The sequence below is a fragment of the Tetrao urogallus genome (genome assembly GCF_951394365.1).
Source record: "Tetrao urogallus genome assembly, chromosome: 1".
Classification (NCBI taxonomy): Eukaryota; Metazoa; Chordata; class Aves; order Galliformes; family Phasianidae; genus Tetrao; species Tetrao urogallus.
Genome location: NC_136813.1, coordinates 135,406,306 through 135,419,232, shown reverse-complemented (window position 1 = coordinate 135,419,232; position 12,927 = coordinate 135,406,306). Strand labels below are relative to the sequence as shown.

At 37.4% G+C, this 12,927-nt stretch overlaps 1 protein-coding gene across 1 annotated transcript in view; it reads right to left on the bottom strand.

Annotated features, from left to right (window-relative positions):
- Positions 1-12,597, bottom strand: part of FGD4 (FYVE, RhoGEF and PH domain containing 4) — a gene marked incomplete at both ends in the record, with an annotated part of 95,366 nt that extends 82,769 nt beyond the window's left edge. Inside the window, one exon of the mRNA XM_079535048.1 lies at positions 12,507-12,597. Coding sequence (XP_079391174.1) covers positions 12,507-12,597 — 91 coding nt within the window. The remainder of the gene's footprint in view (positions 1-12,506) is intronic.
- Positions 12,598-12,927: the final 330 nt, after the last annotated feature.

Sequence of the window (12,927 nt, the reverse complement as noted above, 5' to 3'; positions counted from 1 at the left end):
TCACATTCTCTGAGACAGGACATGATAATTCTTTTCAAAGAAGTTCACTACACCACTCTGTCCTCCTCATTTTTAAGAGCACAAACAACTTCAAAAGAATTTGCATTTGCTTTCAAGAAAGCAAAGTTATCCATGAAAAAAAAAAAACACAAACAAAAAATAGTGGGAAACACTGCTATCCAAATAAGAATTAATGAGAGAATTACTATGTTATAACCTGCATGGAGAATTTAAAATGACAAAATTCCATGACAAAACAGAAAATCCTGATGGCAAGCAACTGAAATACTTTTAGAGATCTAAGTTCTAGTTTTCAGCTCTACAAAGAATTTTTCTGCCCTCAATTTATTCCTTCTTTCTCTCTACAGATGTGGGTAACTACAGAATTAATAATGCCACTGGCTATGAAGGGACAAAGAGGAAACAGTCATTAATTACTATTGGTTGTGCAGACATTTTAAAGCAAGGAATACAGACTGAGAAAAATGAGCACACAGTTCTGGATGGCACACATTGGTATTTATAAGGAGTCATCCAGAAATCAAAATGAAAATCAGACTTTGTTCTAATATCAGATGGAGGAAACTGTTTCCCCATTACAGAACAAACAAATATCATCAACCAACTTACACAAAAGGGAAAAGGAAAACAACAGGAAAACTTGCCAGCTGGGGAAAGCAGTAAAGTGCCAAGGATCATTTTAAGGCTGCAGCTGTCTCTCTACGCCAAGTTTAAAGAGTTAGCTGTTCTAAAAGTGTATTAGAAAAATACAACCAGGGAGTTCAAACACAGACCTTGTAAGGAAAAATTCCATGAAGCAGTGAATTACCAGGATTCCTAGGAATTTGATTAAGATTCGTCTTGCCATTTCCCAGCTTCAGCATCAAAACAACTATTCCAAAAATGCTACCGAAGTTCCTTTTTTTCCTGCTCACATCCTACTTAAAGAGTTGCCAGTCCCCCATGTGCTGGTCTGAATTTAGTTCTGCACATCCCACTCAAAGGAGACTACTTCTAAACTGCTACTATATCACTACAGATCTATTTTTATTGGGCAGCACATGACGCTCCTGGGAGGAGAGCCTATGCAAAACTTCTCAGTATTTTAAGATTATTCGTGTATAAGGCTCTCAGCAGTTGCTATCTCAATATTTTTTGAGAAGCACTGGTGATGAGTGTATTTTCAAGGACTGAAAAGAGCTAAATCTGGTCAAAAAGAACCCAAGTGAAAGCAACTGCTCTTCTACAGTGTGCTTGTAACTTTTTTCTGGTTTAGGAGGATTTTGTTCTGTTTTTTAATTAAAAATTAGTTTGTAAAACATGACATTGATATCAGAAGTGATGTAAAGGATGAACATGTTATTTTTGTGATATTTCTGGGAGCTTACTGGGAACCTCACAAACAGATGAAGGAAGAAGGATATAAAGGTGTGCAAACCAAAGGCAAAAGTATTCATTAAAAAACATCTGCACTTTGTTTTTAAATATGTCACATACAGATTCAGCTGGAAAAAAAAAGTAGCCAAGACAGATGCAGGAAGAGAAGTTAGATCCACAGACATTGTGTCACATCCTTTAACACCCTCAGAGTCACCTGTCACTTACTTTAACCACTCAAACAACAAGGAAATATTTATTACAGCCAGAAGTTCTGCAGCCCATTCTATTTAATCAGAAGCAAACAAATGGTCTAAAGTTTACCAGTTTTGAGGGAACTGACAAGATGTAATTTTGTACCTGTTTAGTTACAAGGGTGATCAGTACACAGTATGCGGGAGGTGGGGGGAAGCTACTCCACATCAAAGGTGATTGTTTCAACAAAAGCTACAACAAGTATTGTTATGAAGAATGAAAAATCTACATAACAAACATGATGAAAAAATTGAATCACACAACTTTATCATCAAAAAGGACAGAATTCTACTGCTACTCAACCAGTCATTAAAGCATTAAACCATTATGACAGCAGAAGCAATTAAAATTGTGGGTACCCCATCCCTGGAGGCATTCAAGTACAGGTTGGATGGGGCCCTTGGCAGCCTGAGCTGCTGGCTGGCAGCCCTGCCTATGGCAGGAGGCTGGGGCTGGGTGGGCTTTAAGGTCACTTCCAACCCAAGACATTCTATGACCCTATGAAATCATTATTATTACATTTCACTGCTCTTTTCAAGTAATCAGCATCCTTGTCTCTTTTGGTAACAGTCAGACAAATCAAAATACACTTCCTGTTGAAAAAGATGCTGGTCAGCCATGTACTTTCTACTTACAGAACCAACATGGCCATAAAACAGGAACCTCAAAATTCTACTTGGGCCTCAAGAATCATATCAAGGGACACCAAAGAGAGAAGATACTAAAGACCAAACAAGCAATCAGAGAGGCTTGTCGTAAGCATAGTTTGACTACATTCAAGAGCATTTTAAACAAACCTTTAATATTAAATATATACACTTTCACATTGTACAAGTTAGTAACATAAATATTAAAAAAAAAAAAAAACAAAAACCAACCCTCCTTAACAAAAGTCAATCCTGTCTTTTGGTACATGTATATTTACACCAATGATATATTTAAAGTTTAAGTGTCAAGATGAGTAAAATTTCAAAGAAGGTTTATCAAGTTTAGCAGTGTCTGTTACATGCTGGCTGTGCCTCCCTGAGGTATGAAAATAAGAATACCTCTTTGGAATACATTCAAGAAGGAAGTTTTAAAAATAAGCCCAATTGCACGCACTGCCATTGGATCACCAGTTTCATTTTGACTATTAGAGGGAGACAAACTATTACTGAGAGGAACATTTACTTTTTCTTGGGTTTTGTTTTTGTTTTTAAAACACGTTAAGTTGCATAAAGGAACAAGCTGTTCCCTGTGATACCTAGGACAACCAATCCACTACATAAAGACTGCATTTCATCAGAAGTATTTTGCACTGCAGTTGGAGTGTTGTGTATTACAGTTTTTCTTCTCCATAAATCTCACTGTTTTGGTGCAGTTTGAACTACAGGAACTATCTCAAGACAATGTCAGGATCCTAAAGCCAACAACGAAAAAATATAATATATAACATAGCAGTGGATCGAAGAATACAGCACTAGGACTTCAGTGCAGATAGAAGTCCTCTTAGATAAAAGGACTTCCAAAAATCCAAGGAAGCCAGGAGAGAACATAAAGTTTTAAGCCAGCCAGCACCTTGCAGAAAGCAATGGCTGGCAAGCCCCGAAGCAGATCACTAAATAAAAAATAAAAAGAGAAAAGAAAAAAGCCATTCTGTTCTGTTCTGAACACAAGCTATACAAGAATTTACATTTTTCATGCCTTTGGACTTTGAGAATTAATATTTTAGGCCCAAAGCTCTTGGCAGAACCACCTCACTAGATCAGCCTTTCTGGAGAAGATGCCACCATTCCTCCTTTGGGAGAAGAGATCTTTCAGCAGCACTGTAGAACGAGCAGGAAGGCTGCATTCATGCACTCTTCAGTAGTGTGGGGAAAAGCTTGTTAAGAGCTGAGGCCAAGTATAGAAATAGAAAGGCACTGAGCTGTAAGTCTAAAAACAACACTTTTCAGGACATGCCTTTACTCAGCATTGTATGTAAACATGCTTGAAGCATGAGACTCGAACTCCACAAGACAGTGATTTGGGCGCATGGAAGAAAGGGTGGAAGAAATACGGCAATAGCAACACCTAGACCTCTTGTGAAGGTTTTGCTTTGCAAATTGCAAATGGCACTATCATCTCCAGTGCAATGCAGGAGCCCCAATTTACAAGCTTCTTCTCTCTCAAAATTCATACATACGTAATAGGTGCTTCTTACAAAGGATTCAGAAATCCCTACCTGATAAAGCTTACAAAACAAGTGACTTGTTTTAGATGGAAGTTTAGGTGATACGGTTTTGGTCCTGGGGAAACAGAGGTTTTCTATGTATGTGTCACTGGTTTATATGTGCATTTTTGTTGGTTTTTTTTTCTGTTTTTTTCTTTTAAATGGGTGACAGACAACACTTCATCTAGAAACAATGATAAGTATGTAAGCCAACTATGCTTTGTTCTTTGAATTTGCAAAGACAAAACTGAACTCCTTCTCCTCCCCCTACGCCTGGCTTCTGTGAAACTTACAGAACTGAAATCAGCAACTTAATTTTAATGTACTTTCTTCTAAGCAAATATTTTCCCTTGAAAATTGTATTTTCTACTCAGAACATCAGTTCTTTCCACTGTGTTCCCAGAATTTCTACAACACCACAAATGCCTTGTTTAAAGCATTGCTTTCTTCCTTCTTTACTTCAAAGCACACAGAGCCCCATCTAAGAAGAACTTTATGGTTCCATAAAGGCAACACAGAGGAAGCATCTAAATTTAAATAAGGCCTTTCATCTATCAGACAGTACAAACAGACTCAATATAGCTCATTCCTTAATCGTATAAACTTGCACTTTGACATTACATTTAACCAATAAAGCCTCAGCTGTAGTTCAAGTTTAGTGCTGCAAGAAGATTTACCAGACAGAAGGGAAAAAATAAGTCTAAACTGCAGCTTTCAACTTTGGTTTAGACTCTCCCAGTGATTCGGCAGACTCAAAAGCTTGGCTTCCTACTTCTTCTTCTCTCCCACTCATATATCAGTGCAAAAGACACTGCCTCTCCTATGGTTCCAACCTAGCCGAATTCATAAACTTTACCTATGAGCACACAAGGCTTATTGGGAGTTGCCTCTACATAAAGATCAGTAAGTATCTCACTTAACTAACTTTTGGACAGAAGTAAAGGTCTGCAAACATCAGAACACAAACCAACCACAAACAAAGCATTTGATAAATAGCCTGGAACTTATTTCAACATGCTAGCAGCTCAACCAGCTAAAGCTTATGTTGGTATCTTGTAAACACAAATACAAAGAAATCTTATATGCCTGTAAGATTAAGCTGACAGTCTAAAGATCAGCATTAGCATCAGCTGTCTGTCACCATGATGTCTTGCAAATACGAAGTTGGGTCAGTCCTGACAAAACTCACTCTCAAGGAGTCTTTGTTTCATTAAAATAACAGTTGTTGTTCTCAGCATTAATTAAGAAAGAAAATACTTTAAATATCTGAAGCTTTGTTAAAGGATAACAAAAACTGAATCCATCTATATCAATGGTGAGCTTGGAAGAGGCATTGAGAAAAATGTGAGCCCAAGGATCAGCAAAGGCAAGGGACATCTTCCTTTAGATGTAAATGCTCTGGGAGCACTGAACTGTGTAACAAGCTACTGATATTTATAGGCTGCTATACAAGTTTCTAAGAACAGTCTTGAACACTACCAAATCATGCTATTAAGCATAACAAGCATGATAAATTGAAGAAACAGAATTTGTTGCTTTGACTAGCTTTCTTGCTCGTGGCAGGGCAGTAATCCTGAATAAAACTGATTACAATGTTTTATAAAGGAATTTCCAAAAGTTAACAATTTAATTTATTTTACTCCAAAATAAAAAATAGCTTTCCTCTATCATGGGAAAACAAACAGCTCCCAAGCCTTGGTACTTTCCCCTGTAGCTGCAGAAATAAATGGGATGACAAAGACCTCAGTGACATATTCCACATCTTAAGCCAGATTTAGAATAGCCATCAAAGAAACACTATGCAAAGACTCAGTTCTAGGGGAAACCATTCCACTATCTTTGATCCCGGCAAACTTGCTTTGACAGCTACAATAAAGAAGAGGTTGCTGCCATAAGCCCGCTATTCGGATCACCTCCTACAAGTTGGCATCCCAGGAAAAAAAAAAAAAAAAATTCCAAAAAACAGTTCATGGGAAAAGCACAAATAAAAGAGTGGACAAAATGCTCATTCAAGTTCAGTAACACGTCTGGCTATTGCGTAGGCATCCCATACAGTGAGTGGAATTAAGCAGCACCAGTCTGTCTTTCAGAGGGTATTTTTTAAAACACGCAGAGAAGAGTGTCTACAATTTGTCTGCCAAACACCCCATATTTCATTTATCCTCTATGAGCAGCATTTCATTCTGTTTTCTTGAAACACTTCCATCACTTTTGGAAGACAGACTATTTATTCTTAAGGGAAGCGTGCTACTCATTCTGTGGGAGAGCTGCATGAGCGGACAGCAGCTGCTGCTGCAGGTCAATAAGGGCTCCACAGGAAGGGCAGTATTGCTTTTCTCTCCCTTTAAAGATGGATCACAAGCACAGGCTTCATTAACAAGTATTGACTACCCCATCTAATTACTGCATTCCAGAAATCACATTTCCACCAGACTACAAACCTCAGCAGTCTGCAGATGCCATTTACCCTATTTAGGTTTTACTCTTACTGGCAAATTTAACACTCCATTAATGGGCAAGCAATCATTTTTATTTTATTTTAAATAGACACTGTCTATTTGTCAGATTTCCAGAAATAGCCACAATACTTAGGAACATACTTACTGATGCTAATCTTTCAAATTATGCATCTGAATCTGTTCGTTTGTATGCCTAAAGTTAGAAAATACCAATGCAGTATTTAGCCTTGTAAATTAGTGAACTGGTTTTCAGAAGAGCTCGAACTCATTTCCTCAGAAAACCAGGCTATTTAACTATTAAATTTGTTCAGAAAATCCTGGCTACAGAACTGAATAATTTCTGCCCTGCCCTCAAATCTCTAATTAATCGCACTGAGCAATACTTCTGCTTTCCTTATGCATAACTATATATAGATACTCAACTCTAACAAACTACACTCAGGAATTAAAAAGACATTTTAATTCTGAATAGCATTGCTGGCAGAATAGAATAGTTTAAACAATTTTTTTTTTTCCTTTTTGCCCCTTAACATTCCATAATAGACAAATCCACAACTACTTTCCACTTAAATATTCACTGTGTTAAATATCTGCCTTAAGAAAAGAAGCTCCATGGAAAACAATGGCACCTATACTATACTCATATTATTGTGAAACATTTTTTAACATAATCACAGTAATATATTAACTTACCCGAGAAGATACCTAAGAGCATTTAAGAAAATATGGATTCACTCCTTCTGCTTGGCTCTAAACACAGCTCTTTCTATATCAAGCTTGCTTCCTGTGCACATCCTCAATATACACACGAAAGCAAGCTGTACAGCCTAATGCTGAAGGGCTCCCATGTTTCACTTCCTTTTGTAGCTCTCAAGACCAAAATAAGAGGGAGAGGTTTTGTTCACAAAAACCTTTTGTACTTTTGAAAAAACAGCATATTCATAAAACAACTGAAAAGTGAGAGCTTTATTCCTACCTTATGATGCATCCTCTCATACTGATTTGCTCTGATCTACAGACATATAAGAAGATGCCAATGCTTAGCAAAAGATCAGAACGCTTCCCCTTTCCCACTGCTGCCTGTCTAACATATACCAACACATACTCCAGAAAGTGGACTCATAAGTGGTCATTAAACTCTGTCTGGATGAATGGAAAGCTTGCTATTGTATCTACCAAATAATGTATTATTAGTCAGCACTTAAAGAGTGATTTGCCTACTGAGTTTTGCCTATTGTTTCTATAGGAAAACGCCAACTGACATCAAAAACAGAGTTCTCGTGTAACCTACATCTGAGGACCATCAGATGACTTTATTTTAAAAAGTCTTTTATTATAAAGACAGCTGATCTCTGACAGTTTATCTGTAAAACAACACATCTCTACTGCAAATACACACTGCAAATATGCTTTATCTTACTCTGCTTGTTTGGCTGAAGGAGGAAGTCATTTCCATAGGAGACAGGCAGACTTATCACAACTTCCAGTTACTACTTCTCAGTTTCACAAGTATTGGAGTAGTGAGATTGTATCAAAAAGTTTTGGAGAAACCCTGCAGCTGAGATATTTTGTTCCCATTGCACACAAGGCCAATCTTTTTGGATGGCTTTTCAGCACAATGCTGCTAAAGATTTCTCAAAATAAGCAAGAGCAGCCTAAATGGAACAACTATTCAGGTAGTTCTGGTTTCTCTAATTTACAGCCTACGGTGTGAAAATACTCTGAGAAAAAATATATATTTATATACATATTTAATCTTGTCCACCATGCTCTGTGGAAGTGGTTTATTTTCAATGACCATTTGTCTAATAACAGAGATATCAGGTAAATAAAACACAGTAACATTCTTCTGGGTTTTTTTGAATGAAGAGGGAGGGATAACGACCCTTCCAGGTTTCTTTTACCTCCAGAATTGTCTTCTAAGCAAACAGTACCTGTCATAAAACAACCACAAATAGGTCAAACATATTTTCTCAAAGGACAAATCTGCAAAACTTCTGAAGGCTTATGATCTGCTTCTGAGATGAAAAGTAAATACATGAATAAAAACACTGAAAGGGAAGTTTACCATTTTGAATAAATAAGCTATAAATAGTCTTAATCCTTTCAAAATTGCATTGCCTGCTATACAGAGCAGGTAATTATTTTTGAATAAAATAACAATTCAGAAATTATGCTGTCAACATAGATTTTGAGTGTTTAAAATAGACCCACTATCTGGTCAAGATCCTAAATGCCTACAACGATGTGTTTGTAGTTTGTTTTTAAGCTTAAAACATGAATAAATTCCTGTTAAAATATTGATGCTTTTATTTTAATGCAACCTAAAATATACAGTTTTTCCATTTCATTTGAAAACACAACTCTCAATTAATATCCCTGGAATTTCACAGCAGTCAGCCAGTCTGCAATTGCATCTGTTTGTCTGAGGACGAAAAGAAGACTTCAGTTATCTGAAATCATCAGCCCAGCAATATCCCCCAGCACGCAGTACTGTGTGACACCATTTATCTCTGAGAACTCCAGGGCATCTTCAGAATTACAGTCACCATGCTGAGGGCTATGGCTGATCACTCAGTGTGATGATTGAGTAGAACTAGGATTAACTTCAGCAGTCAGGTCAATGTTTTCAGGTGGGCAACAAGATATTGGCATAGATGATGCATGCTTTTTAAGTAGCTTTAGTGTAGTGACACATGTAACAATTGAACAACTAGATCTTTCTTTTATTTTTTAAACTAATACTGGACATGATTCAGTAAACAACATACTGGTTTGGCCTGTTTGTTCCTACTTAGAGTCAAGCATGCTTAGCAGGTACGCCTGCTTCTTACGTTCAAAAATATAGCCATCAACATGTATCATTCATTTTCATGCTGCTCAGGAGTAAGGAGGAAGCTGAGACAAATTTATTCTGCCAACCATCAGCATTTCATGAAAAGGATTCACTAATCTTTCAGAGACTGCACTGAGTGACTTAAAACCTGGGAAAACAACAAGAAGGATGCATTTGCACTAGGTTTTTTGTTTTGTTTTGTTTTGTTTTTGTAAAGACATCCACTATTTCGCTATTCAGCATAAGTAGCTGCAATCTCCAAAGGAAGAGAACAGTACAGGGATTACAGCAGAAGGAATTTCAGCCACTTAAAGGGTAAGGGTCTTTCACCAGCTGCAATCATTTTTATCCACTTCCACTGACTGCCTAAGCTCAAATTCCAATTTTTAACCATTGCTTTCTAGCTCCAAGTTCGCAACTCACAAAGAAAGACGTATGCAGGTAAGTTGGTGCATTTTCATTCTAGGCTTTGAACTAAGATAGAAAATGAACATGCTGAGCTACAGCTAAATGTGGGCAATTTATGGTATGAATAGGATCTTTAGCATCTACACAGTTAATTAATCTGTGAAAAGGAGACCTTTCAAAAAGAAAAATGAATTCCACAGGGAGCAAATGTACTTTCTGACTGTCCATATTTCTTTCACCTTGAACATAAAAAAGACCGGGCGTCATCCAGCTGATTAAGTATTAAACCCCTCACCTTTTCTTATCACATGGCCAATTTAGTCAACACGATCACCTCTACTGAACCATAGCATTAGCAGGCACAGAATATTTGCAAATGATTCACAGTTAAACTAAACGTCAGTTTAGTTGGATATCAGGGGGAAGTTCTTTACAGAGAGAGTGGTGAGCTGCTGGAACAGGCTGCCCAGAGAGGCTGTGGATGCCCCGTCCCTGGAGGTGTTCAAGGCCAGGTTGGATGGGGCCCTGGGCAGCCTGGTCTGGTATCAAATGTGGAGGTTGGTGGCCCTGCATGTGGAAGAGGGGTTGGAGATTCATGATCCTTGAGGTCCCTTCCAACTCAGACCATTCTGTGATTCTGTGAAATAAGAATCTGGTTTACTGACCGTAAACCAGCCCTAAAGCATTTCAAAGAAGTTCAAACAAGGTCAACGTATGAACGTTCCCTTCAGGTGAAGATCTTCCTCATGTCTCTCTGTGTTGTGTTTGGTTAAAAACAATGCTCAGTGAGGCACTTCACTGGAACAAACACACACAAAAAGAAGATACAGGGAAGTATGCAAAACAGTTTTCTTTGGTAACAGACAGATAGGGTAAGGGCAGCATTTGGAGACATAAGCTCCATTGTAACTCACTGTGTTCCTCAACATGGTCAAAAGAACTTTGTATATCACCAGCACAGATACCAGGCTGCCTCTCCTACCATGTAGAAAGAGCTTACCATCTCTTAAGGAGCTTCTCAGGTTATAGTGCTGTAACATTAACTTTGTTATAAATAAAATTAACTTAACTGAAGTTGAATAAAATTCAGCTTTAGATTTCAAAAATCAGATTCTTGTCATAAGTTTTATACATTATACTATATTCATAATCATTGTAACCACAACACCAGAACAACATGGTAGTCTTCTGCTAAATTAAGCACTTGGCAGTGAATACTTTGATTATGTTCAGAGTACTCAAATGTATCTGGATCTCATCAAACATACATATAAAACAACAGTTGACCATTCTGCATTTTCATTTTATATTTTCAGTATTTATTCCATTTGTTCATAACAGAAAGAGCTTGTTTTCATCCTACACATCACTGGAGCAAGGAAAAAAAAAAAAAAAGGAACAGAAGGAGAATCTCAGTGGAAAAGGGTCCAGCACAGCAAAAATGCTGCATCACATGCTGGTTCCTTGAGACTGTGGAAGGCAACAGCTGTTGCTGGACAATGCACCTACAGAACAATCAGCCAGAGAGAGACATGTGTACTGCCCTAAACTGTTATAAGCAACGTTACAGTAACCATTTGCAAAGGGTTATTTCAAAAGCTTCAGCTTCATAAAAGATTTGAGGCTCTTGATACATTTCTAGATTTGATTTCTGTGACAACGGTAAATGCAAGTCCCTTCTGAATTTTAACGGAGGGGAGGAATAAAAATGGATAGGAAAATTTACTGCCAGAAACCTTTCCTTAATCTATTGAGTTACCTTACAATACCAGATATGCATTAACTATCATCTTCAATATCAAAATTCACTGTTTCCATCTAGTAGACAAATATGCACATTTTCTACTCAAATTAATACGGTATCTAAAATAAAACCAGCCTGTCTTTCATGTTATCATCAACAGAATGTATTCCAAAGCCAATGATAAAACACTGGTGGCTTTGTTGTCTCAGTTCAATATCTTTGGTCTCACGTGCAAAACAGCCACTTTGTTAACAGGGCAGGCAGGCACCATTATTTAAACACACAGAAACTCATAGAATGGTTTGGGTTGGAAGGGACCTTTAAGACATGAGGACACGTAATCCTGAAGAATAATCTCAGTTTGTGTAGTCCTTTTCCCTGTTAGTCCATAAACTCCATATGGCAGACATGGTTATATCCAACAAAAGACAAAAAACAGCGGCTAAGAGGCATTGATCCTGACCTTTATTTGTTAATATGAGCAACAGAAAGTCAGGCTTAATCTCTGAAAAAATAACATTATACAAATGAAGGTTTAATACTTGAAGGTATTGATCATATCCAAATGCCTAAACTGAAATGATATTCATATCCAACCATATCCAAATGCCTACATCAAGTTCAGTCCATCAAATCACATTAAAGATTACAACGGCCCACTATTTTATACATAGGGAGTATTTTATTATTACAATAAAAGCTGCTTATAAAAACTGCTATATGGTAAAATACCATGACAGAGCAAATGCATGGGGAAGCCATTCTGCTTGGCACAACAGTGTGACAGCTCACTGAAGATGCCCATGTGATGAGAGCACTGTGAGCCAGCAGACACTGACCATTAGACACCTTTCTCTTAGAGAAGTTTTTATTTTATTAATGGTAGATTTTAGTCCCCGACTCTCTTCTTTAATTTTTTAAAGGTGTTCCTTATTTTCTGGGAACTTTTAGGTAATATTTGCAACGATTGCCCTCATCTCCCAGATAGGTAATCACTGACCCACTGCTGTTTGGAAAATAAACAAATAAAAGATTAATTCATAAAGCATCGTAGAAAAATTCATATCCTTTATATCTAATTCCTTTCTACCTACTTGAAGAAAACAAGAGTTTATGCTAAAAACAGTGGTCCCTCTAAGAAGCGCTGGATTTTATTCTATTTTTTATTCCACGCAGCTTGCTAGCAGCTGCTGTAAAGTTGTTCAAACGTTTTCATTTGAAGTTTAACATGCTTACCAGCTATCAGAATTCTCCTGCCTTCTCTCAGAAAGATCTTCCAGTGTAAGCCCACACACCACGAAAAATAATAGAAAAAAATTCTTTGCATAAAGCGTTCCTTCAGCACAGTGTACTCAGCTCACTGTTCTCTCTCCTTTCAGTTATTAAAGTGCTCCTGTTTCTCTTACCCCCTATGTACCATACCTGGAAAAAAAAAAAAAGGCCTTATCAGAAAGCTGATCCTGCTTCTACGCCCTTTGCCACTGTAAACAAGACTATTTTAACTTCAAACAACCTGCCCTTGCACATGCACAAAAAAAATTTCCAGCCTTAATACAGATTCTTCAGCTCTTTGTATTGCAAGTTTCAGCTCTGCTAGCCTTACTCACACTTCACTAACTTTAATAAGCATGCTATCCTTGTCAACCATGAGATATTC